Source organism: Neovison vison, chromosome 12 (assembly GCF_020171115.1).
Source record: "Neovison vison isolate M4711 chromosome 12, ASM_NN_V1, whole genome shotgun sequence".
In the NCBI taxonomy this organism is placed as follows: Eukaryota; Metazoa; Chordata; class Mammalia; order Carnivora; family Mustelidae; genus Neogale; species Neogale vison.
The window spans coordinates 67328350-67354320 of record NC_058102.1 but is presented as its reverse complement, the minus strand read 5'-3'; the positions used below and the strand labels follow the sequence as shown (position 1 = coordinate 67354320).

The 25971-nt window shown below is 39.8% G+C and overlaps 1 protein-coding gene across 13 annotated transcripts in view; it reads left to right on the top strand.

Moving 5' to 3' along the window:
- PPFIBP1 (PPFIA binding protein 1) overlaps positions 1–25971 on the top strand; it is a 174030-nt gene that overhangs the window by 108308 nt on the left and 39751 nt on the right. For all 13 annotated transcript variants that reach the window (XM_044228753.1, XM_044228752.1, XM_044228754.1 and 10 more), the window contains 5 exons: positions 8449–8546; positions 12287–12495; positions 21117–21203; positions 22140–22253; positions 23170–23301. In XM_044228753.1, coding sequence (XP_044084688.1) covers positions 8483–8546; positions 12287–12495; positions 21117–21203; positions 22140–22253; positions 23170–23301 — 606 coding nt within the window. In that variant the 5' untranslated portion in view covers positions 8449–8482. The remainder of the gene's footprint in view (positions 1–8448; positions 8547–12286; positions 12496–21116; positions 21204–22139; positions 22254–23169; positions 23302–25971) is intronic.

The window sequence follows — 25971 nt, the reverse complement described above, 5'->3', positions numbered from 1 at the left end:
CCCTTGGAAGTAGTAGTTAAGTTGGGTAGAAGCTCATGAGAAGGGTCAAGGTTGGTGATGCTGGTCAGGGCTGACTGGCTGGCTGATAAATCCCTATTGAGAACAACATGGGTTTGGGGCTCAGATCTTACTTCTTGAGTGACCTTGGACAAATTCGTAACTTTTTGCAGTCATAATAGCTAATAATAATAGATAAGGAGAAATGGGAATTCTTTCACTTTCTCACAAGATCTTCAGATTTACTGATACTTAATACAGCCCATTTTTCAAATAGCAGCAGCATCCTTTTATTCAAGAAGTAAACGATCTTGGCTTATTCTATGCACCTTTTTATCAATTCCCTTAAGGTTATCATTCCTAAATATTAATAGCATTGAGCTGAGAAGCTCATTTCCTTTTATCCTGTCCTGTTTTCCCTGGCTGTTTCATTTATCTGAGTACTTGCCAACTTTGCCCCACCATCTTTTGTGGGGCCTCATTTTAGGGAGCAAGAGAAGTAACTTTCACTAAGGTGCAGTCATTAATACTTCCTCTTTTATGCTCTGCCTTACAAATTCTCTGTCTGTGAGAGGCTGTTTCTGACTGTGTTTTTGTTTTTGCAGGTGGTTAAAATAAGTATTTTCTTATTGGCTTTGTAAATATTTGGTGAGCCCTCGTTGTGCTTGAGGTCATGATAGAAAAATAGAATATCTAAGACAACATACCAAGTTCAAGGGTGTTTGAAAATCCTACTGTCTAAAGATACGGATGAAGGAATTTAAATATTTGATTATTGAAAATCTCAAATATATAAAAGTGTATAAAGAATAGTCTAATATTACCACACATACTTATCACCCACCTTCAACAATGATCAAATCGTGGCTAATCTTGTTTCATCTATATCGTTACTCTTATTCCCTTCCCCTTTATTGTCTTAAAGCAAATTACAGATGTATCATTTTTATCAGGGAGTATTTTGCTAGCAATCTTAAAAAAAAACTCTTAAAAAATAACTATTATAACTTAAAAATTAAAATAATTCCCTAATATCATCAAATAGTGTTCATACTTTCAATTCTATCATCAATATTGCACCTACTTTATAGTTTGACAGATTTAAAAATGTATGTTGTAACATCAGGTATCACCCCTGCTGCCAGTAGCCTGGTCTCTCCTGTTTTCACCCACTTCCCATGCACCTTGACCTCCACTTCTTACCATGTTGTCTTTTCAAGTGATTCTGAATTAATTTTCTAGGGATGTTAGAGTGGATTGGAGATGAAAAGGATTTGAACTAATAGAGTAGAGAGGAGAAAGTATGTGATGACAGATACATAGCAGAGAACCAGAAAGCAGGGAGCATTGCGTCAGAATCAGAAAATGTTGTGGACATAAGGACTTAGTAGTTGAAGTTTAAAGGGAAAGAGTTTTCCGGTTGAAACCTGAATTGCTTATTCAGAGCTGTTATTTTGGGATCAAAAGAAGCAGTGACTGGGGAGAGGAGTTCTATCCTTGTTTACCTTGGTAACCAGTTCCAACCTCGTCTTGGGTGGAGCTTGTTGTCCTAAGAGGAAAGATGGCCTTTTATGCTCTAGCACAGTGATTGAGTGCACAGCAGGATCATCTGGACAGCTTGTAAAAACCCAGATTGCTGGGCCCTGCCCTAGAGTTTCTCATTCAGTAAGTTTTGGTGGAGCCCAAGGATTTGCCTGCTATCTCGCTTCCAGGTGATGCTGCTGCTGATCCAGGAGCCACACCTTGAGAACCACTGATAGTTCCAACTCCTCTCCTTTGCTCTTTACAATTTTAAAGTCATGTTATCTTTGCTAAGACTTTATTGCTGCATGCATTGGGAATCAGTGAGTGTCTTGGGGGGGGGGGATTGATGAGAAGTCTGTGGGTAATTTATGTGAAAATACATTGTTTTCATAATGACCACATAATAATATGGCACTACCAGTCTGGTGGAATGTTTGTAAACATTCTCTCAGATAGAGATATTTCTTCTTTTAAGTGAGTTGTATCTGTTTCTAGGTATGAAGTTAGAAGTTCTCTTTCAAACTAAACATTTTAGTTAAGGAAAGCTGGGAAAGCTAGGACAGATGTCGTTTTTGCCCAGGTTTAGAACAAACTTACTAGTTTTCTTAGTCTTTTTTTTTTTTTTTTTTTCCTTTCTTTCTTCACAGAGAGACTGGGCAGCTAGCCTGCCCAAAAACATCACTCAGTTAGCAACCCAGGAAAAAACTGTGGTTTTCTGCCAACCCTTTAGCTACCACGCCCATTGTTGGAACTTTCCTTAATATTTTATCCTGTTCAAATCTACTCTAAATGAGTCTTGACCAAACTTGAAATGTACCCAAAACATACTTCTGTTGAGTCTTTCTTTTTTCCTTTAATATATGATATATGAATGTTATTCCCAGGAGATAGCTTTTCTAAGACTTCTCTAAACTTAGTTTTACTGAGCCATTGGAATAGGAAACCGCCAGACTGAGGACTCCTGCAAACAGAGCTGATCTCTGTTTAAATTACCCAACAAATAGGGTTTTCTCGAGTTTGAGCTATGACCTTAAACCCAAACCCCACTCGTTTGTTGTGGTAGTTGTATTTTCTGGTACTTTTTCCCTTCAGCAAGTCATTCAAAGTAGCAAATTATTAACCATTTAGAATTCAGAAATGAATTTGCTATCGTATGAGAATTATTGGCTGTTGAAGGTTTAATTTTCTAAATGATTTTGTGTACCCAGAAGACCGAGTTATAATCAGGAGGTTTCTGGGTAAACAAAGAATTAGAACAAAGGGACTTGGATATTCTGAGTCTTTTATTTTGGACCTCAAGTCTATAATTGGTAATTATTCATTATCCTTGATTTGTAACGTCATTACAAGTCCGTGCATTTCCTACTTATATTAATCCACTTTATGTAGTTTATCTTAAAACTACAATTTTAGTTTTAATTAATAATCTTCATTCCTAATTTTTTAAAAATTTCAGATGAAGTATATACACAGTGAAATGCACACATCTGAAGTGTATAGTTTGATGAGTTTTGACAAATGTATAAACTTGTGTAACCAACTACTCAATCAGCATATGGAACAGGAGGTCCTCCGGGATCATTTGCCACTTCCTGCAAAACCGTTTCCTATTTTCTATCACTATAGATTGCCTGTTCTTGATTCAGACAAAAGGAATTATATAGTACATTGTTGTTTAAGTCTGGCTTCTTTTGCTCAGCATAATGTTGCATGTGTCAGCAGTTCAGTCTTTTTTAATGTGGAGTAACATTCCTCTCAGTGTATTTGGAGTAATACTGTATTGAGTATGTAAGGATTCCAGGGGAATCTTCCTCTCAGAAATGGTTTTGAGATATAGGAAAATCTTTTTAGAGCATAGGATTTTCTGAAGCCTTTCCATTTTGCCTTTCTATTTTTAAAAATACTTCGATCCAGCCATGAAAGTTGACATAGTTTTATCAACACAGATGCTCGTTAAATTAAGCTGCCTCTGAAGTAACTCAAGCCAATGGGCAAGTCAGAATTTTAACAAACATGGAAATTCTATTTTAACATTAGTACTTTACCACTTCAGTTTGCTGTTTTTACTCCTCTGTGTAGTCCTTTGAAGTCCATTTGGAATTTATTGAGACTTTGTTGCCTTTTGGATGTGGAATATCTTGAGGAATATAACATGTGGACTTGAAAAGTATGTATGTCCTGCATTTGGGTCTTTCCTTATATAAATCAAATTAGATCAGGATGATTGATGCTGTTCAAATCTTCTGTGTTATTGCTGATTATTTTTTTTCCTACCTTGTATCTGCCTTTGCTCTCCTGAAAGAGGGTTGAAAATGATTGGTGGGACAAAACAAAACCAGAAAAAGGACAGGACCATACACTTAAATCTAACCATATCAAAAATTACATCAAATATAAATGACTTACGTGATTCTCCTTTAATTGTGGTGGATTTTACTTTATATATTTGGAAGCTCTGTTATTAGTTGAAAAAACATTTGCAGTTGTTGGGGCACCTGGGTGGCTCAGTGGGTTCAAGCCTCTGCCTTCGGCTCTGGTCATGATCCCTCCTGGGATCGAGCCCCTCATCGGGCTCTCTACTCGGCAGGGAGCCTGCTTCCTCCTCTCTCTCTCTCTGCCTGCCTCTCTGCCTACTTGTGATCTCTCTTTGTCAAATAAATAAATAAAATCTTTAAGAAAAAAAAAAATTGCAGTTGTTATGACTTCCTGATGAGTTGATCATTGTTATAAACTCTATCTCTTTCTGGTAATACTTCTCAGTTGAAAGACATTTTTCTTATATTGATAAAGCCATGCCTTGGGCTTACTGTGTATATGGTATTTCATTTTGCATCCTTTTATTTTCTGTTTCTTTATATTTAAAGTATAGCTCTGTTAACAGTATATTGTTAGTGGTTTTTGTTTGTTTTATCTAGTCTGACAATCTCTGGCTTTTAATAGTGTTCATTCTGTTTATATTTAATATAATTATATGAATTTAAATCTACCATCGTGCCATTTGATTTCTGTTTCTCCCATCTCCTCATTGTTCCATTATTGCCTTCTTTTGGATTGAGGATTTTATTAGTAATTCATTTCATTAACCTAATTGGCTTTTTACTAATATCTCTCTATTTTGGAATCTTAATGGATTGCATTGTATATTCTTAACTTGTCACTGTCTACCATGAATTAGTATTAAACATCTTTGTGTATAATGTAAGAGGTTTACCCCTTTCTTCCCTTTGAGCCAATAAGATTTTGATAGTCTTCATGATCCTAGCTACTCTCCATCCAATGGACTGGGAAGTGCCCACAGATAAAAGAGGTGTAAAAATGAATCTCACTCATTATGGTTCCCTTTACTCAAGTGCTGAATTCCCTCCAGTTTCTACCAGCTTTTGCTCACTCTCCAGTTTCTTCAAAACCATTTTTATATTTTATCCAGTGCTTTGTATTGCTATTTGTGGGGTAGTTTGTCTAATTAATCTACTCCACCATTATCTGAAGTGGAATTCTCATTTTGTCATGTTTAATAAACTAAGCACTCTTCTGAACCCATTACCTAACTCAAAAACTTGAACAGTAACCTTTATTTAACTATGTAACTCTTCCTCTCAGTCTGTCCCCCCATATCCCTGACTTGAGGTACCATATCCTGAATTTCATGTTACTAATTCCTCTTTTTTGTTTGCATTTATAGTTTTGTTGAATCTTACGTGTATTTCTAAAATATATTTAAATTTATATTGTTTTAGCTCCTAAAAGTCTCACTGAATTTATTGGAGACTTATTTTTATTTGCTGTTATACTGCATAGATTTATTCACGCCACACGTGTATTGCTTTAGTTAGCTTTGACAACTGTATGTAATTCCATTGTGTAAATATACCAGTTTATTCGTCTCTTGTGTTGGACATTTGGTTTGTATTCACGTTTTTGGCCTTGCAAAGAGTCCTACCATGAACATTTGTGTGTGTTCGTGATTATGTACCTTGGAGTAAATACTGTTATCGCAAAAATGAATATGTTGAAGTTTAGATGACAATGCGAAACTGTTATTCCAAGTGGTTAAGCCATTTTACATTTCCACCGCCACTGTGTAAGAGATTTTGTGAATCCATATCCTCTGTAATACTTGGTAATGTCAGCTTTTTCCCCTCCCGTTGACTAAGTATAAAATGATATCACATTGTTGTCTAAAATTTCTTGTATATTTTTTAAATATATATTTTTTAAAGATTTTATTTATTTATTAGAGATCACAAGTAGGCAGAGAGGCAGGCAGAGAGAGAGGTGGAAGCAGGCTCCCTGCTGAGCAGAGAGCTCCATGCAGGGCTCGATCCTAGGACCCTGGGATCATGACCTGAGCTGAAGGCAGAGGCTTTAACCCACTGAGCCACCAAGGCGCCCCTAAAATTTCTTGTATTAATGACATTAAGCCTCTAAGTGTTTATTGGCTGGAGATAATTTCTATTATATATCTGTTCATGTCCTCACTTCTCCCTTTTTAAAATCAGTTTGTAGGAATTCTATCCTTTGACTACCACTGAAGCAGACCACCTATACTATTTTTAATTTATTAGAGATCATAGGCCTTTGAATCCATCATTCTCCCGGACCTACCCCATTTAGTTTGTAAACCCTTCTATACTCTTGACCCCCTTTTCCTGCTCCATTTTTCCCCTTTAGCACCTACCTCATTTACAGTATTAAATACCTTTTTTATTGACTGTTTAACTATTACATGCAGGCTGTTACATGATAAGTATAGAGATTGAGATAAGCATCCATAAACATTTATTGCAATTTATTTATTTTAATTTTTCTTTTTTAGAAAGATTTTACTTGTTTATTTACTTGAGAGAGAGAATGAGAGCGGGCATGACCAGGGGGAGGGTCAATGAGAGAAGCAGACTCCTTGCAGAGCAGGGAGCCGGATGTGGGACTCGATCCTGGGACTCCAGGATCATGACCTGAGCTAAGGGCAGTCGCTTAACCAACTGAGCCACCCAGGCGCCCCTACTTATTGCAATTTAATATTGTCACTTATTAAACAAGTGATTGGAAATTTAAAAAACCACTGGTTCTTCACCACTCTGAAAACCATGGTCTAGGTTCTCATACCTCCGTGTCAGAGCATTTGAAAGGCTCGTTGAACGGAACAGAGAAGAAATACATAACTATCTGTTGTCTGTGAAAAGTGTTCATGCTGCACATAAATACAGTTGCTAACAAAGATGAATATTTGTTTTTCTAATTCAGTGAGGTGGTGAGAGTTTTTCTAATATGAGCATTACTTTGTTTTATTAGCCATCGTTATAGCTGAGCCTGGCTTGAATTTCTTTGTGTTATTTTTATGTTTATTGTAGTATCTGGAGCTCTTGGAAGTGCTACTTTTAAAAATGACAGGGAATGCAAGCCACTTAATTACATGAAATTCAGGGACTGCATGGTCTTCCTCTTAAACCTCTATGTTCTCAGTTGTCACTGAATTTTGAGTTTTCATCCTGAACTGTGACTATTAAATTTGCTCCCCACCTCCCTGGACTGTGCAAGTAAATATTTGAGAACTCGCTAAGTTCATAACCTTGCTTTGTTAACTCCTAATTGCTGGGTGATTGAAACACCTGCCTTGAGTACTTTTGTGCTATAGTTTTTCTACATAAAATGGTAGTGATACTTTACAACTTCTGAAGTTGAGTCAAGTTCTGAGAAATCTGTAACGAAATCTCTAAAAACTATGAAATCAAAGCAATGCTTCACGATGATAGGGCATTTTATCAGAATGAATGCAGAGTAGAAAATTGATCCAAGAAGCTGTTTATCAGAACTGTAAATATGTTCATAAAAATAAAGTGGTGAGATCTGGCTGCTTGGAAACAGTGGGCAAAGTTTTCTTTTAAACAGTGTATCCTTTATTTCCCAGACATTTGCTATACCACAGTATCTGCAAAGTAGCTAGGGCCCTATTTAGGCCTTTTGGGAGAATTCACATGGATGTTTAGTCTGGTATTTGAAGCGCATTAATTAATATTGGAAATCACATAGTCTTGACTTTTTCTTGCTCATAATTAAACTTTTTGCAAGAATAATTCCAATATATTTTTTTAACAGATGAAAGAATGAGTAGATTATGTCATAATTTCAGCATATGCCTATTTTTCAGATAAGATGAGATAAACAGAAATTTAATATGTATCACAGTGGAAGTCAGACAGAGCTAGGTTAAAACCTGGTCTTTACTATATGTTTATTTGCTGTGTTTCTGTACAAAAATCAACAAACATCATTGATATCACCTATCTAATGGAGACAAATGTATCCATTTTATTGGGTTGTTGTCATGATTAGGGCTTATGAATAATTTGTGTCTATGTATAAGGACCACTATAGACACTTGTACATGGTAGTTGTTGTTGTATTACAAAATACCAGTGGTTGTGTGTGTGTGTTCAGTGTGTTTGCTAGTAAACCCTTTTGACAAGTCCTGTGGTAAATCCATCTACAGAAAACAAAACAAAACAGAAACAAAGGCAAACTGAAAGAGCAGAAATTGGGTGGGGCTAGTGCAGGAAGAAAGAAATCTCCTCTACTGAGCATTCTTCATGGCCCTCAGGAAGTTTCCATAGCCATCCCTGGTGCCCTCCACAGAGGCCTCGAGTTCTGTAGAGGGCATCATGGAAACCGTTCTACTGGACTTTCAACACCTTGCGTGCAAGAACTGAAACTCATTTTATTAACTGGTGGAGTGTGTGGTCTTGCAGTTCGGTAGACGGTTGGCCACAGCGTGTTAAGTGACTGAGGTAATTCAGCTCTGCCAGTTCAGAAAATTTCTCTCCCTAGCTGACGTCTAAGTGGGGTTGTAATTTGGCCTTGAGCTGTCACACCTGCTGGGAAGCATGTGTCATTTAAAAGGATATAATGGTAACATCACTGTTTTTTCAGATCTAGGTTGGAATTTGCGCTTGACAAACACAAAATGATGAGTGACGCAAGTGATATGTTGGCGGCGGCGTTGGAGCAGATGGATGGGCTTATAGCAGGTAATCTGCGTCCTCTGAAAGATGGAATCATGAAATTTACTCTGCACTTTTGGCTTTTTCATTCCAACTCTTTTATTACCTTTTCCACTTTATTTTCATTTATTGGTTGCCTTTAGATTCCTCGTGGTTTCACGTTAGCCCCTCTTCTCCATTTTATACCAGTATTATTCTCAAACTTTGTTTGAAAATGTCTAATTCCATTTCCATACTGTGGTTCTGACTCAAGGAGAAAGAAAGTACATCTCGGGCAACCCTCTCGGGTTCTCCTCCTCCTCGGAAGCTTTGTACTATCTGTACTTTACTGTACTCCTAATAAACCTTGCTTTGCTGCCCACCAAAAAAAAAAAAAAAAAAAAAAGAAAAAAGAAAGAAAGAAAGTACATCTCATGGGATTTCGGTGCAGGTAGTAGCTGCAGGTCACACTTTGAGAGATACTGCTCTACCTAGGATCCATGGATATTCTGATCTAGTCCCTTGAATTCGACATTTATTTTGCCACCAGTAACTCTCCCTTCTATTTACTTTCTCAATTCTCTGCTAAGCTTTGGGTCTCTAACTGCCAATCAGATACCTCCTTTGAAATAGCCTATATGCATATCCATGTCATCACAGAAAGCTTTGAGGTCATTTTCTTTTCTCAGAAGCCTCTCTAGTAGTCTTTATCTTATCTAGTTTCATAATCGTCCATCCACACAGTTTTCTACCTAGAAATTTAAGTCACACTAGACCTTTGTCCCTCAGAGCCCCTGCTTAGTCAAGTTCTGTCACTTCTTTCTCCTTTAAAAATTCAGCTATTCCAGGCACCTGGGTGGCTCAGTGGGTTAAGCCTCTGCCTTCGGCTCAGGTCATGATCTCAGGGTCCTGGGATGGAGTCCCACATCAGGCTCTCTGCTCCGAGGGGAGCCTGCTTCCTCCTCTCTCTCTCTGCCTGCCTCTCTGCCTACTTGTGATCTCTGTCTGTCAAATAAGTAAAATCTTAAATTCAGCTATTCCTTTTTTTTTTTTTTTTTTTAATTGAGAGAAGGAACACAAGCAGGGGAGTGGGAGAGGGAGAAACAGGCTTCCCGCTCAGCAGGGAGCCCGATGTGGGGCTTGATCCCAGGACTCTGGGTTCATGACCTGAGCCAAAGGCAAACGCTTAATGACTGAGCCACCCACGTGCCCCTTAGCCATTCCTTTTTTTCCCCTCTGAAATCTGTCCTGTCTGTGCTCTGCCTTGCTTTGTCCTGGCAAGCCCCTCCCTTGATGTTCTTAACACTCTTGCTTTTCCGCTATAGTTCCTCATTCTCTAGACCACCAGAATTTTCTTTCTGAAACACAGATCTGTTGGTATTCCTCCCTTATTATGAATCTTGAGTGATTCTCTGTTATGGAAGTAGAGCAAAAACAGTGTAGATCATGCCTGCTTGTTTTCTCATCATGACCAGAGGGACTGAACAGTAGGTAAACCCTTTCAGAAGCTTGTGCTCTCCTAGGGATAGTGGCTCCTTAAGGTCTCATGTCACATTCTGCGTTTTGTCACAGGAGAAGTACCTTTATGTATTTAGGAACCCATGGTCATGAAGAAAGGTTGAAGGGGCCAGTGGCTGGGGTTGTCCTCCATCTGATGGTCTGATGGTCAGGGTCGAGATGTGGGTAGCATCACTGCTCCTCCATTCTAGCTACCTAGCCCCTGTTGCTTATCTTTTCTGGTCATAAATTTGACCCTCCTCTGTTTCAGTGGTTTGAAGAAACCACAGGTGTTTTCATTGTCAGAGGTTCTTCCCTTGAATGCCATGGCAAGTCAAAGCTTGGCCTCCTTTGTTCTACTTGTATATCCCGAGACCACATTTTAATTTGACCTCCTTTGTAGATTAGACCACATCTTGTGTACTGTGTTTAGTTCTTGGAATATCTGTTTCAGAGAGGTTATTGGTAAAACTTAAGAGGAGGTGACCGTGAAGGCGAAGAAACAACTTCATCTGGTAAGGAAGGAACTGGTTAAGTGTAACCTGGGAAAGTATTTTCTTGCTCAGGGCATGAGAGATACTTTCACACAGTTGAAGGACTATTACGTGGAAAAGAGATTGGACTTCCTGTGTCACAGTTTCAGAAAACATAACCAGAGCCAGATCCTAGGCTGTTAACAGAGGTTATAACCTCAAACTCTTAGTGGAACTCCGTAGTCAAGACAAGTGATGTTTCTGGACAGTAGTTGAGGACTGACGTTTTACATATTCTACTAGATGAGTATATTTGTTCCTTAGCCCTGGCAGGGCTTCAGGACCAACATTAGAGTTATTCAGAAAATCAAGACTTCCTGGGTCCCAGCTCACACTGACGCAGTCAGGAGCTTTGTGGGTAGGACCTGGCTTTATGTTCTCAAATTACTATCAGTAGCTCTCCACCTAAGGTAGAGAGAGATGTGATTGCAAATATTTGAGGAGTTTTTCTAAATACGCATTTCTCCCCTATCCCTCACCTTGTTTTGTGATGGAGACTTAAAAGAATAGAAGGTTATTGTGGGTACATCTATTGTGAATAGTATTATCAGGTGATGGTAGTGCTTTAAACTACTGGAATAGGACACGATAGCCTGTTTTGTTTTTAAAATGCTCGACTGTTCCTCCCTTTCCCGGACATACTCTCCTCAATTTCTATTTTTCTGGATTTTCCTCTCAGCCTTACATGGTTCCTGAGGGGAAGATCATGGGAAGTATTTAACATTGGGCCTAGCATATCAGTGGTTACCATTATTACAGTTTGGCAGATTTTGGTCCTCATCATTTGGTCTAGTTCTTCGGAAGGTCAGTGGAAAGGACTAACTGAAAGAAAATGCCTCTCCCTATGGTTGGAATTGATCAAGCTGTGTGGCAACTGGAGAGAGAATTTACACATTGGTTCGCACTTTTCTTCCCTTTATAAGACCCTCAGATTAATGAGGTGGTAGTCAAAATATCATAATTATTGACACTTAAAGTTAGTACTTATAATTAATATGTATATTTGATAGACCAGAAAATAAAAATCAAAGAGATGAAGAGGTATATATGAGTGATTTCTGAGCAGGCAATGGGTTAGTTATGTACATTCAAGCCATAAAACGCTTTCCCTTAGAAGTAATAGGGAAAGAAAGGCTGTAAAACTATTTTTTGAAGCTGATATTAGCAAGAGTTTTTGATGCTAGGCTGCAAACAAAATCATGGGAGAAAATGTTAACACACACACACTCGTGTACATACACAAATGTATACATGTAATTCATTGAAATTCTCCAAAGATTAAATTCTGGTAAATTAACCGGAAGCCGGTCCTATTACCCTTGACATTATGCTATGCAGTTTCCACCAAATTGTGCAACTTCTTTTCCAGGGAATTTCTCAAAATCTTATGGTACCTAAATTTATATTTTTGGGAGTACTTGGCTCTATCCACACTGATCTGCTACCTTCTTAGCCCTTCTTTCCATGAGGTCAGCACATCTTTCACCAAAGTCCATTCATTATATTCTTACCGTAATACACAGTTGACGTCCCTGTTAGGTATTTGGTGATTGATATTTACCATCAATTATATGGATTTTATTTTTGCACCAAATCACTATGACTTGGAGAGATTCGCATGACTCCTTTATTTTCTTTTCCTTTTTGCTTATTTTGATTATTCCTCACTGTGACTGGACTTGCTTGCCACCCTCAGCTTTAGGACATTATGTAATATAAACTCTGTTGTTCTCTCTGTGATTTTTTTTTTTAACTTAGGTTCTAAGGCCCTGGAATATTCCAATGGAATTTTTGATTGCCAGTCTCCCACCTCCCCGGGATTCATGGGAAGCCTGCGAGCTCTGCACCTTGTGGAAGACCTGCGTGGCTTGTTGGAGGTGATGGACACAGATGAGAAGGAAGGTTTGAGAGGCCAGATCCCAGATTCAACAGCGGAAACACTCGTCAAATGGCTTCAGAGTCAAATGGTAGATAATGGCACATTACAGATCCTGCGCTCTGAATCTCTTGTGGCTTATTCCAAAATTTAGAACATAGAGTAGCTGATTAGAGCAACAACAACAAAAAAGTAAAGGGCAGCAGGTTCGCTGTGATTTTTATCCCTTAATGCATCCCAGTTCCCTTTAAGGATAATGTTAGTGTACATTTCATGGGCTCCAGCCCACCACCTGATTTTGCCTCTGAAGGTGGACTTGCTTTCTTGGCTGACCTGCTGTGACCTAGAACAAATAGTCCTGTAAAGGAAAGAACCTTGCACATAATAGATGCTTTCTCAGTACTATTGGAAAATTTACTGTAAAAGGACCAAGAGCAATTCAGATAGGAAGCAGAGTGAATAGAACCTCCAAAGGCAGCGAGGCGGAGGTCTGCAGTATCTGATAGGAAGTGCCATCTAGTGATCTGTGGGGATCATGTCAGTTCTAGAGTGTGAGGGAAGCTGTAGAATTGGGCTTCCAATGGCGTTCTTCTTCCCGGAACAGTGAAGCCCCTTTCTAGGCATCCGTCTCAAAAACGGATGGCGTGGCGGATCTGCCCTTTCCCTGAACACATTGATATATACCATGGTTTTAATACATTTGGAACAAATAAAATCTAAAGAATGCCACTAAAATATTGAGAGAAGAAGATAGAAAATTGTTCTTTCTGTAATACGAGTAATGCCACTGAACTATATGCTTAAGAATGGTAAAAGTGGCAAATTTTCTGTGTGTATTTTACCACCACCCAAAATGAGAACATTAATACTGTGATAAAATTGATGGTTGGATTGTATCTTGGCATTTCCCAATGCAGGTGCTGGAGACAGCACACCTGAATTTCGATTTGGGGGCTGATTCTTAGAAGCTTGCATGATTTGGGGGAGATTTTTTAAGCTGTTTGTCTCATTTCCTCGTTTGTGAAATGGGGACCACAGCTTCTGCCGCACAGGATTGTGAGTCCCGGGAGTGAATTTATGAGTGCTCGTCAGTGAGCCTGGTAGATGAGTCGAAAATACAACACTGAAGAGATTGTAGAGAAGGGAGGGGAAACTACGGGATCCGTTTGCAAAGAGGGAAAGAAAGTGTTGGCTCCAGTTCCGTGTTACTCCTACATGATTCACTTTTTTACAAGAGTACAGACATTTTTCAGACTGTGGAGAAGCTTTTACAATATTTTAGAAACTTATTATCAGTTACATAATTAAGATTTCATTTATGTTTAATGATAGCCACCTTGGGAGTCCATGTCCTTAAGACTGATACCAATCTTCTCATTAATGCCACTGGCCCTTTGCAGTTCTAATTACTTTGCCTGGGCCAGGAGACCCCCTGGTTTCCTGTCGGGTGTCGCGTCTTCCTTCCCTACTGATTTCTGCTGCCTGTGTCATTCTTTCATATGATCAGAAGCTGGTTGAGAAGAAAGAAAATAGTCACATTAATAGTTTGTTACTTGTGAGGGGATATTAAATCACTAAGAATGAATTTGTTTGAATAAAGTAGCTATAGCTGTAACCTTCTAAACATGGACAAGTTTAAGACTCTGAAGTTCCTCTCCTGTGGTTAAAACAAAAAAAAAAAAAAAAAAAGAGAAAAAAATATAATAATTTTCATCCAAAAAAAACCAACCAACCAAACAAACAAACAAAAAACCCAAATCTGTTGAGTATGCCGTATTTGGTCAAGTACTGAGATAGAAGTATTATCCTGTTAATAGAGATATTAATGGTGGAGAATTACATGCTTTATCAAGCTCTAAGTTCAAGAGGGCAAACAGAAAAATATGTCAAATTATTTGAGCCAAGCAAGCAGTTTCTGTTTGCTTTAGGTCTAACTCTTTGCGTTGCCTAGAACATTCATACTATGCTTTTCCCAATAGAAGACGTTGAGGATCATGACCTTGATCAGGGCATAAAATCCCACAAGTGACCAGTTACTTAGCAGCTTTAGTATGAGGCATTCGCAAAATCAGCAGAAATGACAAAAGTGCAGTTTTCAACAAAGTGAGTGGAACTGCGATGATAGAAATTCACATCGGCTTCGTGGCCGATAAGATCAAGTGAAGTGTGCCTCACTGGCTTCTGACCTGATAAGTCACAGTACATTTCCATCGTATTCCTACATTTAAAAAACAGGCCCTATTAATTGCAAGTGTATCTTCTAAAAAAGTTTTTAGAACAAGTTTCATAAAAATAAAAATACTCATAACTTCCGACGTGGGGCACATTCTCTCCAGTCCCTGACTCTCCGCCACATGACCCATTCTAGGCCCGCCGTCCCCAGAATCCCCCACTGCTCTCTGCCCAGCTTCTGTTTTCATGTGTGTCTCCAGGGAATGTTTGCTCCAGCTTTGGCAAACAAGGCCCATCTTAAGATTGGGTCGCAAGGTCACAGATCATCTGAGTTCGACAGTGTCTCACTGAGATATCCTAGCTCACGTGAAAGCTTCTCACCCCCAGAACACTTGTTTCTTGCTCCCGTTGGCTATTGAGTGAAGAAGATGTGTTCTATTTCTGGAAAACAAACACTGAGAAAAATTACAACCCAGAAATAAAAGCTATATTTCTGATTTTGACCACATCTGCTCTCTTGACTTGGAAAGTACAGGAGGTACTCAGGCTTATCCTGAGCTTCGGGCTTCGATGCACTTTCTGGCGACTTTGAATAAACAGGCATCTTTTTCTAGGAGAGGGTCGCGAGTGGGCTTTTTGGGTGTGACGCTGTATATGTGAGATGGATTTCTCCCTTTGGATTTCTTTTTGAGCAGAACTGATGAGATTTTGGAAGAAATAGACAGCTTCCTGGAAAGATTGTCCGTATTGCCTCGGGTTCGTATTTATTTTTTAGAGTCATAACAGAAATTTCAGAGGAGACAATAAATGGGGTGTTTCAAGATTGATGGAGGCAGACCTGCTAGTACATAGCATCATCAGCCAATCAGTGGGGACACTCCAGTGGGGACGCTCCAGTGGCTCCCAGTAGCAGTGGTGTTGCCCTGAGATCATTATGCACGGCACAAGGTGAGAGCCTCACCGCCCCGATTCCATCACACTTGGAGAGAGGACAGGGGAGTGGAGTATTGTTGCCTGGTGGTTTGACTTCCAGTGCTCTTGCCGTCACGTTCATTTATTCTTTGGACAACAGTGCATGAGATTCCTTCTTGTGCTGTTAGGCCCTGGTGAAATGTGACTGTGGTGTTCGTGGCCTTCCTGTCTTTCTCCTTTTCTCCTCGTACTCCAGTGTCTGGTAGAGAGCAGGCAAACAAATGTCTGCACGCAGCGGTAGAGAGGTAATGCGGGTGTGAGAGGCCCTGGTGTGAGAGGGTTCTTTGAGTGGCTGGAGATAAATTTAACCAAAGGAGATTTAGAGGGCTGCGCCTTCCTTTTTTTGCCTTGATACAGAAGTTTGAAAAATGTCATCATGAAATAAAAAACTGGATGGCAGTTTTTAAAACTAATTTTAAAAATAAGTGTATTGAGGGGCACCTGAGTGGCTCAGTGGGTTAAGCCTCTGCCTTTGGCTCAGATCATGATCTTAGGGTCCTGGAATCAAGCCCCACATTGGGCTCTCTGCACAGTGGGGAGACTGCTTCCTCCTCTCTCTCTGCCTGCCTCTCTGCCTACTTGTGATCTCTCTTTCTCTCTGTCAAATAAATAAATAAAATCTTAAAAAAAAATAAGTGTATTGACTTTGGTGGAGACTGTGTGTATCTTTGTGTGTGTGTGTGTGTGTGTCTGTGTTATAGCAGCAGTCCAACTGTTTCTTAACATTTGTTGTCCTTATAAAATGGAACTGATTTTCTTTTCCACGTTGTCATTTAGCTACTCAGCACTCTGATTTGGGAATGTTCTCTTCAAATTGAGTTCTGTGTTACAACAGAAGTTAAGTGTAATTGTGGCAAATCACTGCTTGCTTGTTGGTTTGGGATTTAGACAGGACAGCAGAGCTCTGGAAAGAACAAAGCAAAACGAAGCTGGGGAGAGAGGGGAGTCAACTGGAGACCAGTGCAAACCAACAGAACTAAGAAAATTAAAGGAAAATATAGCACGATGCTTTAAGTGAAAATAGCGGGTAAAACATTCCTGCCTACCTTGAAGTAGTAACTGTTGATATTGTTGTGTGATGGGTACTTAAGGTCTCTACTTGCAGATACAAATGAAATTTTGTATAATAAAACAGTTTTTGAAAGGGAGGCATGGGAAGCAAGATGCTAACATTTATTACATCTTTATACTTGATCGTGGGTCTACTTGACCATTAAAAGGAAAATAATATAAATAGAAGAGCTTCTATCTAGATGACTGTGGGTGAGGTATATTGTGCCTTTAACATTATATGGAGCATCTGCTGCATGAATTCAGACAACTCATATTCCCAGGGATGGTTGCTGACTAACTTTTGGATTCTATAATTCTGTAAGGAATAGAGCCATTTAGACATTTTACCCCTGTCGTGCCAGGAATATCCGGCAAACACCACAAGTTCCTTAATTAAAGTATCACTGTTGCATTCGAGCTGGATCCCTTGCCTTGCTTTTCCCTCCCGAGCGTCCCATACCCTCCTCCACATGCACTGTTAGTTGGCTACAATACTATTGAAATCCCCAAGCTGATGCTGATTTTGACTTAAACTTTCAGTTGCATCGAATGTGGTCAGTATGGGGTTGCATCATGAGTGAAAGTAGGAAGAGTTATTTTGAAGGCATCTCTGGGATTTTGAGTAAAGTAATTTGAGCTGGTGTTCAGTGCTTTGGATGTCAAATCGACTCAACGAGAGTTGATACTCAATGTATTTTTAATTCTCTGCCCATGATTTTATAAGAATCTTGGGAGAATCAAAAGAAATGTAAGGTAGTTTTGCCTTGAGGGACCATTAAGGAGAATAAGTGACCAACTCTTGTAAGGTCATGAGGAAGCCATCCATGGCAGAATATGGTGAAAAGCTAAGTGGTGAAGGACAAGACAAGACAGAGAAGGGAAACCAGTGTAGGGGGAGAAGAGAGTATGGCATAAGGTAAGAAGGAGGAGGTGAGAACTGGCTAAGATAAATGGATTTGTAGAGGCCGAGAGGAATGATGAGTGAGTATAGTGGTGGACACACGGCCTTGGAGTAGATGTTGGAATGGCCAATGGAAGAAAGTTCACTAGGAGGACGAAACTGAGAATAGTATGGGTAGAGGTGGTAATTGTAAGTCTCAGGGAAGCAGGAAATTAAGGATCCAAAGGTTATGTGGAATAATGAGCTTTGAGCAGGAAGTAAGACTCAATTCTCCCAAGATGGCGGAAGAAAGGGAAGATGTCGGAGGCCATATATACTCTGCTTTGGAGAAGATAGTATGTAAGGGAGTTCATGCAAGATAGTCTCAAGTATAGTCCATTAAAAAGGCTCTGAAAACACCTCCTAAACATGGTAGCAAGAGGGAGTACAGACTTCAGGTCAACCACGGAGTGAGAAGTGAGAGGGCCAACTTGCAACCAAGTGTTCATTCATCCTGTATTCATCTGATGGTTATTGAACAGCTATCATTCGTTATTCATTCCATAGTCATTTGGTTTGAACTCACTGTGTGCCAGGGGCAAAGGCAAATTTACTCACAAAGAAGGCAGTTTGTTGGAAGAGGGGAACATATATGTAGCCACGTCTAGCCTCATCTGTGCAGTGTGTTGCCTGCCACGATGAGGATTCCACGATCTGGAATCTCTTACTGGCATATGAGTGAACAGGTAACTCAAGGAACACTTCACAGGCCAAGCCCGGGTTGAGCTGGACTTTACAGAGCGAGGAAAGATGAGGAAAGGGCGGGAAATATGGCCCGCGCCAAAGGAATAGAATTCAAGAGTGCATGCCACGTCTGGGGAGGTTTTGAGTGGTCAGGTTGGTAAAGCTTGGGAGTTGGAGGAAAAATAGAGGTGGTAAGGTATTTGCCTAATGGAATTTACCTCCTACTAGCATTCTTAAGTCAAAGGTAACAGAATTGGCAGAAATAGAAATAAATGTGTGAAGAGACTAGACTTTCACCTGCTTGACTAGGTCAGTGCACTCCTTTAAAAGTATTTAACTACTCCATTGGTGATTCTTAACTTGGGCTTTGTATTGCTGTGGTGACCTGTGGTCTTTTAAAAAAAGAACTCCTCAAGCATTATGAGCTCTTGTAAATATCACTAGTCTCGAGAAGTGTATGTATGTTCATAGTGAGTCAGTTTTTAGTATTTTGATTCTAAGATCGTTTTGTGATACTGATTTTGGAACATCTGATTTCCATTTCAAATGCAGTAGCTTCGTGAAACCCTTCCAGAACTTGCTATAGCAGCATTTCTAATCTTTCCGTTGGAAGAAATAACAACTTTTGCTTTTTATCCTCAGTGAACAGAAACCTTTTTTTTTTCTACCTCATGAAATATATGTTTATAAAAGCACGTGGGGTTTTAAAAGCAGATGCCTGCTAACATTCATCATCAGAATGAGGAATTCAAAGCTGTAGAAGGCCAGTCTGAGCACTGCTTCAGATTGAGAACGTGTATCATACATCCTGGCTCTGTTCCAAAAAACTGTCCTTAAGAAATTATGTAAATTTCATTTTCATGGCAGTCCCTGGGGTTGGAAGTCTTTCAGGCCACAACTTGTAATTGTATTTGGATACTTCGGTTTACAATATGAACAGAATTATGCAATGGTTATAGGGCAGGTATGTGGTCAAGCTGATGTTAAAAAACTTTATCCACTCTAAATACATGTTGCAGCCTTCCTCAATTAGCTTCTGATTCTTTTGTGGCCTCATGGGCAATGTATCCAGTGCATCTAAGTTTTTAGAAGCAACATCCTGCAGTTTCCTTTTTTGTTAGCATGTGCATGTACGTGTGTGTGTGCGCGCGCTCAACACATGCCTTTTATTACTCCCAGAATTTATATGGTAAACTGCATTATTTGGAAAGGTAGTATAAGAATACCAGTTAAGGGGCGCCTGGGTGGCTCAGTGGGTTGGGCCGCTGCCTTCGGCTCAGGTCATGATCTCAGGGTCCTGGGATCGAGTCCCTCATCGGGCTCTCTGCTCAGCGGGGAGCCTGCTTCCCCCTCTCTCTCTCTGCCTGCCTCTCTGCCTACTTGTGATCTCTCTCTCTCTGTCAAATAAATAAATAAAATCTTAAAAAAAAAAAAAGAATACCAGTTAATTCTGGAAAATAATAGATGTCACATCTGCTGTGTCCTTGGACGATAAGGTTGAGTTTGTGTTTCTCTGGTTTAAACCTGAAGTTATTTGCTCTTTTTTTTTTAATGGTTTTATTTATTTCAGAGAGAGAAAAAAATGAGAGAGAGCATGCACAGGGAGGAGAGGCAGAAGCAGACTCCCTGCTGAGCAGGGAGCCTGATTTAGGACTCCATCCCAGGACCCTGGGATCATGACCTGAGCCGAAGGCAGATGCTTAACCGACTGAGCCTGCCAGGCGCCCCTGAAGTTATTTGCTTTCTTGATTGACCTCTGGATGGCCCTATCTAACTAATTTGAGCTCCAGTGGCTTTTATTTCTGTTGTAGTTGAATGAGGAATCAGGAAATTCTATTGGGATTACCCGTCATATGATTATGAGCTATTTACATGAGATAACAAGGGACATATCAGATATACTGCTGTATTTCAAAATGATGTTTTTATATTGTGTGCTCTCTGTGAGCCTTTTTGTGTATCTCCTTAATGGCTTTTATATATGAGACAGCTGAGAAAAAGAAAAATGTGACTCGCTTTCCCAATCGGTGTTTCCTTCAGCATTTACACCATGCACAGACCTGTCCGAATCTGATAAAAACGTGCGGGGCTGGAGGGAGGTGAAGAAAGTGAGCACGAGTCTAAGCAGAGCCCCGGGCCAGTGCTGTGGTTGCAGGATGGTACCTGTTTCCAGGCTCTGCAGGAGCTTGGCATAACCTAATAGATTCGAGCAAAGTCACAAAGAATGAAGTCAGGATGGGAGCTAATAAAGTTCCTGGTAAGGTGTGGATGGGGACGGTTGGGGGAAGTAGTTGTGGACTGCTTCCTAAGCTTTCAGGGGAAGGAAGAAAGGCTCCAAAGACAAAGGGAAGGCTTGCCCTGAGATTTGGTCCTGAGTAGCAGGGACGAAGCTGATGTGAGCTGCCCCCATGGCCTCCTCTGTAAAGACAGGCATTTGCAGTCCTGGGTTTGCAACTTGGGAGGAGAGGGGAGGCACATAAGGGCAGCCCAGGACATTCCCAGTGCCCCCACCCAGAATTAGCACAGATCATTCAGGCGGCATAAGGAATTTCTGCCTGACTACACACTCGCGAAACTTTGTAAAATGACCCAGCGATGCATCCCTGCAAGCGAATGTTAGTAACCACTGTTCCTTTTAGGTCATGATTTTTCTGCTTGATGGGAACTTGTCTGGTTTGGTGATAAGATGCCTACCGTGCCTGTTTAACCTATTTTGAGGCAAATGGACCAAGTTTTAGTCTTTTAGTCTCGTGTTTTCTAGCAGTGGTGGCAGCAGCTGGCTGAATTCTATTCAGGTTCCTTGGATTAAGAATGTATGCCATTTTATTTGCTCATAGTCGTTTCAGTTTTAAAGAGAGTCAAGCCTTACACATACTCCTTCATCTTTTCAGACAAATGGACACCTGCCCGGAAATGGAGAGGTGTATCAAGAAAGGCTAGCACGTTTAGAAAATGATAAAGAATCTCTCGTTCTTCAGGCAAGTGATTTTTAACAATGCTATTCTTCCTCCACAACATATTTACAAAGACCATTTTAAATTGGGATGGCATATTCAGATACTTGGGAGCCGGATTGCTGATAGAAATAAGTGCTGATAGAAATAAGTATGTGCACACAATAGGGAGTGGTGAGGACTGTGGCAGCACCAAGGTGTGCCTCCCCAGTCTAGAGTGAGCAGCCTCAGCTCCTCTGATGACAGCCACAGTGTCATCTAAGCTGACTTACTGATCTGATCTGTCATCTTAGTTGATCTGGTGTTTTTAATTTATAGCATAAATTACAATTTTATACCACAGATTTTCATAAACCTGAATGTTTTTGAATCTGAATCTATTTAATTTTCAATTTTGAAAATGATCCTGTGAGCTGAACAGAACAGAAGTGAGTAGTGGAATCTGGTTTAGTGGCTAAATTTGAGCTTTCTTCTTCTTAATGTTTTAAATGCACGACAACATTTTTATTTTGGTATTTTGAGCTAAGTAAATTGCAGTGTATTTATGGGATTGGTGATCATGGGGAAAAACTCACGTGTAGTCCTTGACAGCTTCTCTTTCAAACATAACTCCATTTCCTCTCTTAATCTCTAATACTACCTCCCACTCCCATTCCAGCCTCCCCAAAATGATGCACATACCCTCTTGCATAAAATGGTTGAAATGAAGTTAACCTATAACTACAAGGTATTGTATATCCCCAATCAGCCCTAACCTCCTTAAAAATTGGGAGTCCGCAGGTCAAGAAGCATCACTTAGATAGGATTGTAAAGGACTGCTGTCTTATTGACAGGTTTTTTTTCCCCTTACAACAAATGGGTAGTGACATCATTCCAGTTTTTGTTCTATTTAGAGAAATAAAGTTTGTAGTGGGACCCAAATCCTTCCTAATCTATTGCAGTATTTTGCTCTATATACAGGTAAGTGTGTTAACAGACCAGGTGGATGCTCAGGGGGAGAAGATTCGAGATTTGGAATTTTGTCTTGAAGAGCACCGGGAGAAGCTGAATGCCACAGAGGAAATGCTGCAGCAGGTATGTTCAGAAGCCGTCACTGAGGTGGAGTTTTCTTGCTCACCTGTTTGAAGTTCTGCACTTGTTTGTTGTGTCCCCTCGGACGCAGCATTGAAGTTCATGATTCACCGAGACTGGCATATTTTAAGCAAAAACCGAGGGTAACAGGGTCTCAAAACACATGCATACCATAGAAAGTGTTCATGTAATTAGAATCTGGAATAAAATACTGATAGGATTATGGGTAGTTTTAATGTTCTTCTTTAAATTTGCATATGGTTTCCTAACCCCCAGATATGAGCATATATTTTATAATTAAGAAAAAAGATACATACCGTATGTGACTTTTACTGGGGAAAAGAAAACAAACCCAAACTTGTAATACACACACACACACACACACACACACACATAGTGCTCGTAGACGAGAGGACCTATAATATAGCGGGTAGGGTACGTACTGGAGGGAGACTGTTTCAGTTTGAGTCCTTGCTCTGCCACATCCTTGCTGTATGACCTTTGACAGGTTTTCAGCCTCTCTGTTCCTCACCTTCCTCATTTGCTGAACAAAGATAATTCATGAGTTATCTTTAGTAGGAGTTTCTGCTTTAGAAGATTGTTCTGAGGATCGAACCACATCAGAACAGTGCCTAACACAGAGCGACCTTGTCAGCATCAGTGTTCTCATCAGGCTTTGAAGCAGTTAAGATTTCTGCGTATCTAGAGCATGTACATCTCCCCGGGAAGCAAGCGTACACTTAGTTCTGCTCCATGAAGGTTCACAGAAGCAGATAATTTTTTCAAATTTTATCGGTTTAGTGATTAATCTTTACCACATTCCCGACTTGATAGTTACTGCTTTGCAGGGCTAAGACACAATCATATGTGGTGATTTGTAATAAAACAAGTTTTGAGTGTATCTCTTAAATTCCAATAGGAGCTTCTGAGTAGGACATCCCTAGAAACTCAGAAGTTGGATCTGATGGCTGAAATATCTAACTTGAAGCTTAAACTGACCGCTGTGGAGAAGGATAGACTGGATTATGAAGATAGGTTCAGAGACACGGAGGTAAGTGATACCCTCCCCCTTAACATACATATGGGTGTGTGTGTGTATATGTCATACACATATTTCCAGAGCAAGTTGAAATTCCTTGTAGGTGTGAGGGGGAGGTAGTTAATTGCTACATGCTCTCGTTCATTCGTGCTCCTTTTTAGGAATAATCTTTAATTACATTGGCTTTTTTTACATTGACTTTTTAATCACTAAATGCTCATGGCAGTATTTATTGTGAGACTTTTTGTTGTTCATACCTTTTTTTAAATTGTGAGACTTTTGATTGAAATTTTAATCCTTTCATTAGTCTTTAGAAAGAACTTTTCACTTTGTGACATTTGGAGCTTCTCTCTGTTGGTCTGCCTGTCTGTCCTCCTGTCCATCCATAGTGGTTTTCTTCATTATGGAAATAATGGGTTTAAGTGTATCACTTGACTAATAGCCATTTTTAAGTTGTACTGATTATTTTCTATATAATAAGTAAGTTTGAAAATATGTACAGAGAACGTGCTTTTATTATATAATCATAAAAATCAGATTTTTAGAGTTTATTTAGTTTGGCCTTCTACTTTTGTCTCTTCCACACATAAATCATACCAATTAAATAAAGCTCGCTATACTTTTGTGAAATTTGGGATAGATTCTACAACTTGAAGTACCCATTTTTGTGGTTAAACATGTTTTGTTCTTTGGACTGTTTTATTGTTAATCTGGGTCTTTTATTTGCTTATTATTTGTTGTTGGGAAAAGAGAGCATATCCATTTGAAATGTTTATTTGGAAGAAATTCGAAGATCTGCAGGACTCCCTTATCTCCCAGGGACATCTCTTCCTTTCTCTCTCTTTTGTTTCCTCGGTTGGAGTATGGAAAGTTGTCATACTGCATTAGAAACTGGGTCCCAAGAATCTGAGAGGAGAAGAATTCATTTAAGTATTCTTCCCCCTCTGTTTTCTTTGCACACATTTCTTTGAAGCCAACTCTGTACCATCATGCTAACGGGGTACTTTAGGTATGTTACCCACTGTGGGCAAGTCCCGCATAGGCTGGCTTTAGTGAGATTTACTCCATTGCTATTTTCCAAATTAAATTTTCTGCCAAAATGGAACTGAAATGGAAAGTCTTGGCGTATGTGTTACTTCCTCAACAGCAAAAGGAAATCCCCAACTTAGTTCACGTTTAATCTTCTAAAGTCCTTTGTCAGTCACCTATGTGAGCATGTTCCTCACTTGATTCAGGCTGGGGCTCTTAGAACAGAGCTGAGAAAGTCACCCAGTTTCTCTAAAATTGTCCCTTTTTTGCTTTGTTGAAAAAATCCATTTGGATATTTTCCTCTATTTCCTCTCTATTGTTCCCTGACTCCACACTTGCTGCATAACATGACAGTTCAGTCAACAGATGGACCCTGTGCCATGGAGGTTACTCTGGTGCAGGGAAAGACGTTGCAGTGTTCTGGTCAAGAGTTGGCCCTTTCCCTTGTGTCCATAAAGCTGAGGGGGAGTGAGTCATCCTGCACGACTGGTTAATTTGGATCGGGGATGTTAACCAAGCATTGGGACTAAATAGAAGTGGATGTATTAGGATTTTTTGGTAAGACTCCAGAGCAATAGTCACATCTCTTGAGTTTGTCTGCGTTTTTTAAAAAAAGATTTTATTGGGCGCCTGGGTGGCTCAGTGGGTTGAGCCGCTGCCTTCGACTGGGGTCGTGATCTCAGGGTCCTGGGATCGAGTTCCGCATCGGGCTCTCTGCTCAGCGGGGAGACTGCTTCCTCCTCTCTCTCTGCCTGCCTCTCTTCCTACTTGTGATCTCTCTCTGTCAAATAAATGAATAAAATCTTAAAAAATATAAAAAAAATAAAAAAATTTTATTTAGTTGAGAGAAAAAGAGCACGTGAGCGGGGGGAGGGGCAGGGGGAGAAGGTGAGGGAGAATCTCAAGAGACTCTGTGCTGAGCGAGGAGCCTGTCGTGGGGCTCGATCGCATAACCCTGAGCCGAAGATCAAGTCAGAGATGTAAGCGACTGAGCCACCCAGGTGCCCTGTCTGCATTTTTTTAATAAAACTTTTTTTTTTTTTCTGGTGCTTCCTTCCTTCATTCATGCATTTTTTTTTTCATTCATGCATTTTCAATCATAAGCAAAGTGATCCTGTCATCAAACTTTCAGTAAACTCAATCCTTGATAATTTTCTAATATATTCAACACTATTGGTAAAATACCGCATGCATATCTAGAGATTATAAACTATAATCTGATCAACCTCATTACATATGACAATAAATAAAATAGTCCTCAAAATTAAAACCGAATTGAATATGCTCTTTCCTATTATTGTTCCCTTAGTAAAATGTTTGGTGGGGGCTCCTGGCTGGCTCAGTCAGTAGAGCGTGCAACTCTTTTGATTTCAGGGTCATGAGTTCAAGCCCCATATTGGGTCTGGAGCCTCCTTTAAAAACAAAAGTTTCCCTGGCTGTTTCATGAATCCAAAATTCCTTAACTTTGTCTTAGAATTTTAGATTATTTGGAGGTTAATTTCTAAGAAAATATTGGAGTGGGGAAGAAATACAGGCACTTCTGAAAGATTAAGGGTAAAAGTCTTGAAATCCTGGAATTTTGAAGACTTGCCTGGAATGGCTGATAGGAGATGCTTAACACTATTCAACAGTGCCCCCTTCTGGTAAGAGTAC